This window comes from Myotis davidii, unplaced genomic scaffold, assembly GCF_000327345.1.
Source record: "Myotis davidii unplaced genomic scaffold, ASM32734v1 scaffold618, whole genome shotgun sequence".
NCBI lineage: Eukaryota > Metazoa > Chordata > Mammalia > Chiroptera > Vespertilionidae > Myotis > Myotis davidii.
Genome location: NW_006289199.1, coordinates 684278 through 696800, shown reverse-complemented (window position 1 = coordinate 696800; position 12523 = coordinate 684278). Strand labels below are relative to the sequence as shown.

General features: G+C 58.2%; 1 protein-coding gene across 2 annotated transcripts in view; it reads right to left on the bottom strand.

Moving 5' to 3' along the window:
• Positions 1–5207: 5207 nt before the first annotated feature.
• The window catches only part of RASSF4 (Ras association domain family member 4), a 28146-nt gene continuing 20830 nt past the window's right edge, over positions 5208–12523 (bottom strand). The window contains exons 4-11 of one of the 2 annotated variants that reach the window (XM_006761419.2): positions 12150–12289; positions 11078–11166; positions 10375–10532; positions 8459–8560; positions 8142–8193; positions 7453–7574; positions 6646–6743; positions 5214–5358 (exon numbers count right to left, since the gene is read on the bottom strand). In XM_006761419.2, the coding sequence (XP_006761482.1) occupies positions 5298–5358; positions 6646–6743; positions 7453–7574; positions 8142–8193; positions 8459–8560; positions 10375–10532; positions 11078–11166; positions 12150–12289 (822 nt within the window). In that variant the 3' untranslated portion in view covers positions 5214–5297. Of the gene's footprint in view, positions 5359–6645; positions 6744–7452; positions 7575–8141; positions 8194–8458; positions 8561–10374; positions 10533–11077; positions 11167–12149; positions 12290–12523 lie in introns of both variants that reach the window. The other variant, XM_015562418.1, reaches the window with a different exon arrangement.

The window sequence follows — 12523 nt, the reverse complement described above, 5'->3', positions numbered from 1 at the left end:
GACGTGCAGCCCCGTGCCCTCCGTCAGGGCCGAGAGGCCGCCACCCAGACCCCCGCTCCAGACTTTTTTCTGCACATCTGCGGGGACTGTTTGCTCTATGTACATTAAAATGAGAAAATATTATTTACAAACTGTTATTAGTAAGACAGTCATTAATTAAGACGAACGCCTCCCATGTCCCACATAAAGTGAATTGCCTCTTTAGTTACCTGAAAACAGTTTGGCCAACCACAGAAGGCCCAGATGTGTAGATCAGAGAAGTAGAGAATTAGATAAAGAAAAATGAATTTTGAAAAGGAGCGAGATGAAAGTCATGCAACAAAGGTGTGTAGGTAGCCAAGAGTGGACAGAGTAGGAGGTAAGGATGGACAAAGGCAAGAAACAGAAAGGATATGGGGTGGGGAGGAGGAAGATGAAAAGAAAAGGAGAAAGAGAGGGAGAGGAAACAAGCAGGGTTTTATGCCTTCTACTTATTAGTATAATTATAGTCAATTCTTACTGGGCGCTTATCGTGTGCCAGGCACTGTTTGAAGCATCTCAGTCCATATTCCTGTGATAGGATTGTTTCCAAGCATTTACTCTGCCCTTTTTGTATTTTACATCCCTGCCTATTGCCGTGCGACTTTCACTGCCTCCTAGGGAACGACAGCCCATCCCACTAACGCTGACGTTAGGTGTGAACAGCACTGGCCAACTGCATGTGAGCGAGCGGACATGAAGTATATCATGTCCCAGGAGAAGCTTTAAAGCACTGTTCCTGCCTCCACTCTTCTTGCCTCTGCCTTGAGGATACTGTGTGCCAAGTGGGGGCTGCTCCTCCAGTAGGACCTGAGAGAAGGCATGAGGAGCGGAGATACATATGCCCACCTGCAGCCACCTACAGTCCCATGTAACATGACAAATAAATGCTCTGTTTGTCATTGAGATTTTTGGTGTTATTTGTTACTGTAACAAAGTTGACTAAAAATCCTCCCATAACTTTAAGAGATAGGAACTGTTATTATCCTTATTTTACAAATGAGAAAATGAGCACAAGTAACCGGATTTGCTTTTTTTTGGTAAAAAAAAATTACCTTTATTGTTGAAAGTATTAGAGATGTCCCCCTTTCCCCCCCATTGACCCGCTCCACCCCACAGCAGCCACCCCCCTACCCCCGGCCTTCACCATACTACTTAACTACGGTTTTCTGCACATCAAAGAAGGTAATAATGCTATCTATATATATAAAATATAAAAATCCAGCTACCATAATGCCCTGACGACCAAAACGACCAGAGACCAGAACACCATGGCCCCTCGCCCAGGCTGGCCCCACCCTCCAGGGAGCACTTAAGGGTGCCCCTAGGCAATGTGATAGGGTACGAGTTTGATGGGGGAAACTCAAAGAAATAGGGGGGAAGGTCTTAAGGGTCTGTGGGGTTGAAGTGGTCGGCCCGGAGTAGGTTTGCAGTGTGCTCAATTTCATCAGTTGTTATCAGCCTATCCAGGTTTTCTGATTTTTTCTGACTCAGTTTTGGAAGATTGTATTTTTCTAGAAACTGGCCCATTTCATCCACATTGTCCAGCTGTTTTTACACTGGGAACGGTTGGCTCTGATCGCACCTCCTTGCTGATCGTGCCTGTGGGACTGAGGTGGGCTGCTGCCCACCAGGACACTTGCTCAGGACAACCTGCTCCTGTTCTGCAGCTGCAGGGCACCTGTCCCGCCCACACAGGCACAGTGTGCATTGTCAGGTCCTCCGCCATTCACCTGGCCTGGCCTGTGCTTTGTGTCCCGGGGACCAAGGGACCAGATGTTCCTGGGTGAAAGGCCCCATTTTATTTTGACAGTGGGTAAGTCTTGAATCCATTTTCTGGTAAACATCCCAAGCAGGTAGCGTATGGTTGTCACCAGGGGAAAAACAAGCTGTTTTTCGATGCCTTTCTATTTGTTCTGGCCAAACCACCGTTTTTCCTGAGTCCACTTGCTATTTTGCAATCATGTTGATTTCATCCTGTTTATTATTTGCTCTGGTTCCTGAGCCCGGGCCCGGGAAGACAGTCCTGCTGTAGGAGAGGGCATGCTCTCACTGGAATCTTCAGTCAATCCTTGGATACACTTACTGCCTGAGACACTAGTTAGTGAAGGGGCATCTGCGAAATACGTGAGGCCTGTGGAGAGCGGAACATGGAGGAAACCACAGAGCCCGCTGGGGAGGGTCTGAAACGGAGGTGCCACAGGGAGCTGAATGAGCAGGTTTCCAAACGGCCTCTGAAGAGTAGATGTAGCGCCGATAGAAAGGCTCGTGAAGCCCTCCGATGATCACGGAAGTGCCCCTTTCCCCTTTCCTGTGCACGTTCCCGTTTCCTGTGCTGGTGGCTTTTGTTAGCCACGATAGGCAGAAGTTAGTTTTGATAATGTCTATTTTAAAAATGACACTTATCTAGACCAGCATTAAATTAAATAATATTGTAAGAACTGCAAAAAACACCCTCAATCTCTTGTCGGTGGAATGGGGTTCTTTGACAGACTCACAAGGGAAGCATTCTGGAAACCCGCGTATGGGGGGTTGTGACGTGCAAGATGCAGTGTGGCGCCAGATGCAAAATCAAAGGACTGCCCCTGGGATCCCAATGTCTCATCTCCGTCTGTCTGCCATAAAAAAGTCCAACCTTGCTCTTCAGGCCCAGAAATAGGGCCAATGTCCAGAGATTTTGTGCCATCCTGCTACTGCAGTGAGCGGCGGCTAGGGCCGCATGGTTACTATGGAGAGAGAACGCAGGAACCAACAGGCCAGCTCTGTTACCCAGCAAGAGAGGGCGCCTTGTTAAGCTTGGATTATACTGTCTCGGCCTTGGGGAAGGACCATGCATCCTTTCAAACTAACCAGTCAACTTCCCAATCTTTGCTGGGCTTGTATGGGATCCTCCCCCTAACCAATCCATTTCCTAGGATTGTGTCCTGGGATTGTGTCCCTTATCCAATCCGATCCTTATCCCAGGCTAGACTGACAGGCCTCTAAGTGTCATCTTGGGTCCTACTGCGCATGCCTCACAGTAGGAGCCCCTCTCCTGCGTCATCCACCCTCACCTTGGCTTCTGCTGCGCGTGTGCCCAGCAGGGGAATTTCTCCTGCTGCTTTTACGCCTCCCTTGGTGATGACCAGTAACAACCATTCTGCTTCCTTTGGGAATTAGAGGTCCCCCGGGGGAGTGTGAAGCTGTGGCCGCCTAGTGGAGCAAGCAGGCTCAGTGTCCAGTTCAGCTTCCCAACATATTATGCTTAATAACGTCTGCTTCCCTGTGCTCCCTTCCTTCATTAATATCTAGCTATGGCCCTGGCCGGCTGGCTCAGTTGGTTAGAGCATTTGTATGTACACCAAAAAGGTTATGGGTTCGATTCCTGGTCAGAGCACTTATGGGGTGACCGACCGATGTTTCTCTCTCACATCCATGTTTCTCTCTGTCTCCCTTCCTCTCAATAAAGCATATCCTCTGGTAAGGATTAAAAATATATTTATATATCTAGGTGCCTACATGAACAAACCCACAAACAGGTGAGTACTTACAGAGGGCTCCTGACCCTATGGCTCCCCGCGTGCCAGGCCTGCCTGCCCCGGGCTGGCAGGTGTCTCTCGGGCTGGCATGCCACACACAGTTGTAACCACCCAGGCTCAGCCGTGGGCCTCCTCCCAGGGCCCCTCACCGGCTCTCTGCTCTCAGGGTGCCTCCCGAGGAGGGAGCCCTGAGCTGCAGCGGACGGGGGCTCTGTCCTTGTCCTCCAGGGCGGAGCAGAGGCCTGGCACAGGAAGTCACTCAGTTACTGCTGAGCACTGGCTGGCAGCTGTGCAACACCTGAGGTTGTAAATAGCGGCTGGGGAGTAAAATGACCTGATGGATTTCTTTTCTACCCTCGCCTTGGCCTTGCCGCCACCCACCTGAGCCCGTACCTGGAAGATTCCTGATGCTGAGAATCTGTGATTCGGGAAGACCCTACGTTCCCCCGGCCAGGCCACCCATACACCCCCACAGTGATGACCCCTCCTCCAGGTCCGGCAGCCATCTCTGTCCTCAGGCCCCACACCCATCCCCAGGATATGCACAAAAATGAAGGAGTTATGTCTGTGCACGGGCAGCGATGGGGCTCATCTCTGGCTCATCTGCCAAATTCAGCCACACACTCTCCAGGGTAAGAGTCTCAGAAATACAGCAGGGGGTCAGGTGACACATAAGCGAAAGGAAGGCGTGGTCCTGCCTCCTCCAGCTCAGGGTAGCACACCTTTATTGAGCACCTAGGAAACCGCGCTGCCAAGCTCTGCTCCTCTGGGCGCTCCGAGGAGCCGCTGCTGAGGCGGAGGGGGGATCTCGCCGCCTGCATTTGGAGGCCTCGCTGGTTCTTCCCTTTAAGTCTGCCCCCCACCGGCAGTGGGGAAAGAATTTGGTCTTAGCTTGCTGACAAACACCACAACCGACATAAACTGTTGCATAGTTTTGCAGAAGACTTCTTATTCCTTCCAGAAATTCTCCATCAGCTGACCAACCCACATGGTTCAGTGTCTGGCCCCAATGAATTCAAATCCCTTTCTCCGCAGGCTGACATTTCTCCCACAAGGTGTCGTACATCCAACACCATGTGGGCCACCTCCTCAGTGAGTTCCTTACAAGAATTCCTTCAGGTCTTGCGGAGGAAGTTTAGAGTTAGTGCTGCAGAGAGAAGAGGTGCTTGTGGTCTTACTCCTGTCTGGCCTCTGCCTCCAGCGCATCGGGCTGTATGAGGCTCACGGAGTGACATCAGATGTTTGGAGGCCAGGAGCCAGGGACGCCACGGTGAAGTGATGCTGGGAGTAGGCACATTCCACCCTGCAGGCAGCCCTGCCTTCCCAGCAGAGCTCCTGAGCGCAGCACAAGGTGGCTCACGTGGACGCAGAGGACGGGGCTGGGCCCTGCGGGGCTGAGCCAGCTCCCGGGGCGTGGGTAGGCACTGCTCTCCTAAGCAGGAGGTGTGGCGTGAACAGGACTAGCCCCGCCATCCAGTGGCAGGTGTCAGCGCCAGGGCTGTTCAATGCCCAGAGCAGCCTTTCACGCAGCTCCCACTGAACCAGCAGGAAACCCCACCAGCAAGTTCCTGCTACTCAGGCCAGCGTCTGGGTCCTGCGAGTGCTCACCTTGGAGATAAGAACCAGGGATGTGGGATTCGTGGTACTTAGGCAGGTAGACAGGTGCTGATTCCTCAGGTGGGGCCGCCAGTCAGGGCCCGCTCGCAGGCACTGGGTGTGCATTGGCTGCTGGTGGCTTCGGAAGAGGCGGGCTCTGGCTGGCTACTTGGCCTCCACCAGCTGCTCCAGGCGCTGCAGCATCGTCAGACGCAGGGCTTGGAACCTGGAGGGAGACACAGCCAAGCAGACTCACTGACACTGCAAGGGACGGGGCGGGGGAGGGGAGCAGAGCGGGGGAGCTGCAGATGCCTGGGCCAGGAGACACAGGGTTCCTGAGTGGCTGATTAGTGCCACCGCCTGCCTTCTGCCAGGAGGGAAGAGCCAGGCGTACACCCTGTGGGACCACGGGCTGCCAGAGGCAGGCAAACAGGGCTGCACACGCTGCCAGCCTCACAGCTACATGCTGCCATTTCCATTCCAAAGACTGTCCGGTATGGACAGGCGCGTGCTGGAGTGGACAGAGCACAGAGCCAGGATCGGAGCCCTGGGTTCAAGCCGGGGCTCTGCAGTCACCTGTGCTGCAAGCTTCCTCACCTTGGGCCTGTTTCCTCTCTGCACCCTGAAAAGATGACCGGGTGGCCCCAGGGCCTTTTCAGGTCCTAAATCCTTCAGTGACCCTGCTGACTGCCCACATGGGGCTCAGCTGCACAGATGGAAGTGTGGGGGAGAGAGGCGGGGGCGGGGGTGGCTTCCACGGATCATTCAGCCAGAATCCTAGCCAGTCCTCAACTTCAGGCCCTAGCAGTGAGCAGTACCTCCCCCCGCCCCCCCACTCTTTCTAAGAGGGACTGTTTCCGGCCCTGGCATGGCACCTCACACGTGTCCTCTCCATGCTTGACTCTGCAGAGGGACATGTAACCTGGCTAACCTCACACAGCTGGACCCTGTGTAGCTTCCCCAGGAGCTGCCAGGTGACACCTGCTCACCTTTCCACTAAACTGGTCCCCTGCACCTGAGTTATAACAACCACCCCTTTCACAGGCTCAGACTCCCATTGGCATGAAAGCCCCGAGCAGGCTGACCGTGCGCAGAGCTGGATCAGCGGCAGAACTCCCAGCCCTGGTCCAGGGTCCACCCATGCTCCTGCCTGACTCTGCTGCCTGGTTTTCAGCAGCTTGTGTCCCTCCCATCTGGTGAGGTGCTGGATGGGGGTGTGGGCTGCCTCCTGCTATTTTGGCAAGTTGCCACCCAACTTGGTATCAATGCCAAGCAGGGGGCCAGAGGGCCTGGCTGGAAAGCCAGGGTTGGCAGGCTTCCCTGAGCCGTGCGAGGGCAGTTGGCACGTCTGGAGGAGAGAGCTCTCCCAGCCCTGGTCCTGCTGCTCTACCCTGCAGGCTTGCCTGATGGACAGGGCCCAGGACTGGCCCGTTAAGCACTGGCCCTGGATGCTCTACCCTGCAGGCTTGCCTGATGATAAGGACCCACGACTGGCCCTTTAAGTGCTGCTTACTTCATGGTCAGTTTGATTATTTCTCTTTGCTCCTCTTCTTTTAATTTTTCAATAAAACTGTCCAGCACCGGCATTTCAAACTTAATGTACTGAGCAACCTAGAAAATCCAAGAACATTTTATTGTGCACCGATGTTTAAGCCAGAAACGTTTTCTTTCCCTCAGGGTTTCCATAGGTCCAATTCAGCAACGTCTTACGCCCATGGAGGTGGCTGCCCTCCTCCCACCCCCAGCACTGCTCTGTGTGCTCCAGGGTGGGCGGGGGACCTTTCCTCAAAGGCAGCTACTCTCCCTGGGAGGAAAGATTAAGCCAAGTATTGGGAAAAGCATTAGACAGTGATCGGAGGCGCACGGGGTGCTGTCTGGGGTGCAGGTGGGGACACAATGTTTCATACAGTGGCATGAAACTGTGCTGGCCTGTGGACTTAGATGCCTGTGGACTTAGCTGCCTGTCCACAGGCCCAGCCAGGCCCTCGCTCAGAAACCCTGTGTGGACCTTTAGTGCGGTGACAACGGAACACTGCAGTGAAGGAAAAGGTTCCACCTGCCGGGGAAAGCACAGGCAGTGGCTTCCTGGAACCAACGTCTCCCCGAGGCAGCCCATGGCACTGGTGGTGGCACAGAGGGGTGGGGGTGGAGGTGGAGCCATCATCGCCCTCGCGTGGGGCCCTTCGGGACAGCCACTCAGTCCCTGGAGACCACGTCCAAGAGGGCTGCGGCCAAGGACACCTTTGGAGCCCTGAGAGTCCCCACGCTGTCCGCCAGCCGCCCCTCAGGAGCAGGCCTCCCAAGCCGCGGCCCCACTCACGTCATGGGGCACCTCCTCGCCCAGGTCGGCTTCCATCAGGAATATCCTGGCAATTTTCTCACTGGGCCCGTGCAGGACTCTGGAAATCAGCGGGTACTCACAGTCTTTTAATTTTGTCCGCTCTGAAAAGAAAGGTGGTTTACAAAATTCAGGGGGCATGAGGAGCGCCTTGTTCCCGGATGGACGACAGCCGTCAGGGGCCGCAGGGGCCCTTCTCCAGGCCTGGCTGAGACCATGGCCCTGAGTGTCTGTGACCATGTCATTCACAAAGACCCACTTGGGCAGGGACCGTCCAGGGAGGGGAGCGGGGAGGAAAGCGGACCCGGGAGGCTGGGCCCATAGTCGCCTTCCGGTGCTGGGCAGGGGCTGCGAGAGGATGCAGGCTCGGCCACTGCACTGCTCAGGGCTGAGGGCTTCACTCCAGCTCACAGACCCCGGTCACCCTCCCCAGCCCTCCCAGTAAGTGAGCCAGGATGGAAGCTTCCCACGGGGGGAAGTGGGGATTCTCAAAGGGACACCTGTACCCTGGTCGGGCTGGGAGAGGCTTTGGGGTGCAGGCACAGTGGGTCCCAAGGCCAGGAGGGCAGGTTGCCCTGTGCCTGCCACACAAGCCAGCACAGCCCCCCGAGAAGGAACGAGGTGGGAGCCCGTCTTTTGTTTTTATGATCAGGGCAAAGGCCGGCACTCACCCCCCGACTCGTGAACAACGTAGAGTGCGAACTCACTGGGGCCGTTCTCCACCTGCAGCGGCAGGGACTGAAGTCAGACCCGGCTTCCAAGACCAGGGACAGAGGAACTCCTGGCAGCAACCACACCCCGGGGCCACACACATAGATCCCACACACCCGCCCCACCCGCCCCACCATCTCTGCTTCCAAACCAGAGCCCAGCTCAGCAGAGAAAACCTTGCTAGACCTTCTACCAGGGCCACAGACACCCCCCCACCCCCTGTCGCCAACCCCTGGAAGACCACCCGCTCGGGACCAGGCGCTCGCGCCAGACTTACCCGGAACTTGCTGAGCAGCAGGCTGAGCACCTGCAGGGTGGTCATGGTGCTGTTGACCCTCACGTTGGTCACAGACCCATACGCAGGCGTGAACACGGAGGTCTGCACAGGGAGGGGGAGGTCAAGGCAGGGCCGGGGACTGGGCCGGCATGCTCAGGGCCTGGGTTCACTGTCCGCCACGTGCTGAGGAGCGCGGAGCAGCAGGTGGACGGGGCTCTGGGAACACCGGCGCCTGATCTCACACACAGACCCACGTACCAGCCGTGCCCATGCCTGGGCACACGCAGGGAGGCTGGGACAGTTCACGTCTGACTGAGGAAGACGCCTGCAGAGCTACCAGGCAGCCTCTGCTCCTCAGAACCAGTGGGCTGAGTAACTCACAAGGGACGGGGACCGGCCTCTCCCTCCTCGCTCTATCCATCAGTGTACCGGGCGTTTGCTGATTCTAAGGCAGAGTTCTCGAGTCCACTCTCCCAGTGGTGCCCTAGCTTCCCGCTTTCCCCTTCCAGGCTCGGCCCTTTCGATTATTCCACATACCGGTGCCCAGGAATAACCTTTCCAAAATGCTGCCTCACAAAGCGTGCTCTGAGCTAGCCCCATGCTCACCCCCTTGGCACCAGGGCCTCCCGTGACCCCACTCCTGGACGCCCCACTCCCAGATTCAGATGCGTACGTCCTGTCTGGCCCTCGCTCAGCTTTCCTGGGGAGGTAACTGGGACTTGCGGTGTGTCCCCAGCTGGTCCCAGTCCCAGAGCCAGGCTCAGCCTGGACTTGCCTTGTCCACAGAGAAAGTGTGGAACGACTCTGGACTACAGAAGCAGCCTAGGCCTTCGGTCCCCAGGAAGTGTGGGATACAGAGAGGAGCCCGGCTGCTGCGAGGGGAAGAGACGTAAAGAACACCCGAGTCCTGAGAAGGCCTCCCTGCATGCAGTGCCTGGGCAGCTAACCCATTCTTCATCTCTCCTTCCGCTCAGTCCGGTCCGCTCACTCCTCCAGGAAACGGCACCCTCAAGCCATCCTGGGTCTTCCTGGGCGGAGCAAAGCTGGCCCGCTGCCCCTCAACCCTCGCTGCATCCTAGCGGGAGGGCGGGGGGCGCTGGGAGGTCCCGACAGCCGAGCAGGGGAGCAGGGTCCGGTCGGCTTGCCTTGCTGACGTCCTCACCCTGAAGGCCAGGCCGCCCCCGGCGTGGCCTGAATGGCTCCGGGCAGGCCTCGCCCGAGCTGCTGCTCTGCCGCTCTGACCCCGGGACCTCCCTCCCCTCCCACTGGCTCCTGGGCTGCTGCTCGAACTGGAAGCCCCTGCTCCATTCCCAGGGCGTGCCTGTCACAGGCCACTCCATCCAGGCCTCAAACTGCCACTCGTGCCCTTTTCAGTAACGACCGGCTTCTCCTCTGGCCGTTCAGTGTGTTTGATGATGTCACTCCCTGAGCTTGGTACAATACACGCTGGGACAAAGGCTGTGTGCCGGAACCAGGGGCAGCGCGTTCTCTGACGCAGCCGCACGTGCCCGGCACACCTTGGCCTTGCCGGCTCACTCGCCCTGCAAAGTGCCAGCAAGGTGCATGGTCCCCAGGACACTGAGCCCCGATGAACCTCAGGGAACACTGCCCAACGCAGACCTGCATAGACCACAGACAGACTTGCCCCACGTCCACGCGGCGTGAGAGGGGATGGACAGAGTCTGTGGTGAAAAATACAGGCTTCGGGGTCAGGACCTGGGACGGTATTTTGAGGGATGCTGGGCTTGCCCTGACCCCGCTTCTCCCCCTGCATGGCCACCTGCACACAGGGAGGTGGAGCGGGTACTGACGTGGCCATCCTGCCTGGCGTGGGGCGGGCCCAGGGGTTTCGCCTGTGCTTGGGGTTGGTTGTGGTCACGTCAGGGCCCTGGGCAGCGGCGAGGCCGGGACGTCACCTTGTGGTTGTAAAAGTGCCCGTTGATGGAGAAGCGGTGTCGCCGGGTCCTCTGGGTCTCGCCAGGTGTGCGGCACCTGGGCCGCCTCTGGATCACACAGGCCGCGTCGCTCTTGGTGCGCATCAGCTGTGGGGTCTCCTCGTCCTCCTCCAGGGGTCCTGCAGTGGGCAGGGAGGCGGGGTCAGGCCCAGGCGGAGCACCAGTGACATGCTGTGACGCTGTCCCTGTGTGGAGGCGGGTCCCGGCAGGAAAGGTGACCCCCAGATAGGACCACCTCTGCGACCACATCACCGCGCCGCAGCTGTGGGCCTGGTCTCCGGGCACCCAGGGTAGGTCTTCGGCAGCTCAGCCCCTGCTCTGAACAGGTCCCTCACTGGGTATGGGGGGGGCACGGAGGCCAGGGGGGCAGTTATGGACCCCAAGTGTGAGGACGAGGCCCCGGCCTGTGTGGCCAGGAGGGCGCCAGGCCCTCTGCGAACTGTTCCCTCTTCCTATAACACTGCACGCAAGGGGGCCGGTCACCGACAAACCACGTCACCCCTGCTCCCTTCCTGTTGCGTGAGGAGTCAGCGAGGACCCTGTGTTGCTCCTGAGGGCAAGTGGGGCTCCTCGTGACTCCCCGGAGCTGCTCTCAGAGGCAGGGCCCCAGGCCAAGCCCCCTCCCACCAGGCTGAGCGCAGGCCCCGGCCGCTGGGCCGCTTACCTGAGCTGTCGCTGGCACTCTCAGGCCTGTGCTCGGAGGGCTGAGGGCCTGGCTGCTGGGCAGTGCCACCCTGCAGGAGCGGCTCCTTTCTGGAAGGATATGAGCACGATGTGGCAGAGAAGAGTAACCTAGGAGGACAGCTGCCTGTGTGGACGGCACACAGGCCAGACCCCGGACAGGCCGAGGGGAGGCTGGGATTTCACACCAGAGTCAGCGTAAATATTGAAAGAAAAACACAGTATGGCCAAGCGTCTGCTGTGCAAAGAGGGGGTCTGCTCCGAGGACCCCGAGGCTCTGCTTTGCCACTGCAGGACACGGGGACACCGCGGTGCTCGTGGGCACCGGCCACCAGGCAGAGGCGGGCCGAGTCTGCTGCCCCGTGCCACGTGGGCTCCGGCATCCCTCAGGCCTGGGGAGAGCCGGGCAGGGCAACCTTCAGGGGGCCGACCCCTGGGCCTCTGGGCTGGCGAAGGAACAGGCACGATGGGAACTAGCCCTCTAACTGCGCACGTGGCCGTACAAGCCCCAGGGAGTGGGAAGCCCATCTGAATGAGCTCCGTGCTAAGCCTGTGCTGCTCCGAATTTGCTATGTGTGACTGGGCGCACCTGTGGGTGCGCCAGTGGGTCAAGGTGCTGAGGGTCCTCGCAGCAGCGACTTGTTTTGAATATTTGAAGGGGGAACTGATGATATTAAATGTTGATAAATTTATAAACATAAATTCTGATATTAAAATAAAAGCAGAGCAGTAGCAGGTGAAATCTACAGCCCTCTCTTTGCAGACCAGGTGGCTCATGTGGATGTTTGAGAAACACAACTGGCGGGATGGACCCTGGGACAGTCTCAGGAGGGCAGAGCCTCGGCTGCCATCTAGAGAGACCCCCCGGGGGCGAGGCTGCCGCGGGCAGGGGAGGCTGTGGGCTGACGCTGTCACGAGGTTACAGGGCTGAGCCCAACTATTGTGCCCCTACAGGAGCGGGCTTTGCCCTGAGGCCCAGGACCCCCCACCAACACCCCAAGCAGTAAGCTCAGGTTGCCACGGAGGCCACCCAGCCACCCGAGTCCAGCACTCACAGGCGGCAGCTGGGCTGCCCGGCGTCCAAGCGGCCGAGGAGAGGCGCCGGCTCCCGGTCGTCCTGCATCTGGAGGCGGATGGGCCGCCTCAGCCCCCAGGCGATGTTGAGGAGCCCCTCGATGACCAGAGCTCCTTCCTCCTGTGGGGCCTGCACAGTCAGCCTCTGCCCCGGCCCAGCCCTCAGAGTCACTGCCCGCCTCCCGCAGTCCCCAGGACCCAGCCCTTCGGACATGGGACCCCCCGGACACTCAAACCCCCCAACACACACCCTCCTCCTGGGGGACCTCCCTGGGGAAACCTCAGTGCAAGGCCAGGCCAGCCAGATGAGCCTGCTTGGCCCACCCTGGCAGGGGCGGGGCGGGGGCCGTGGCTG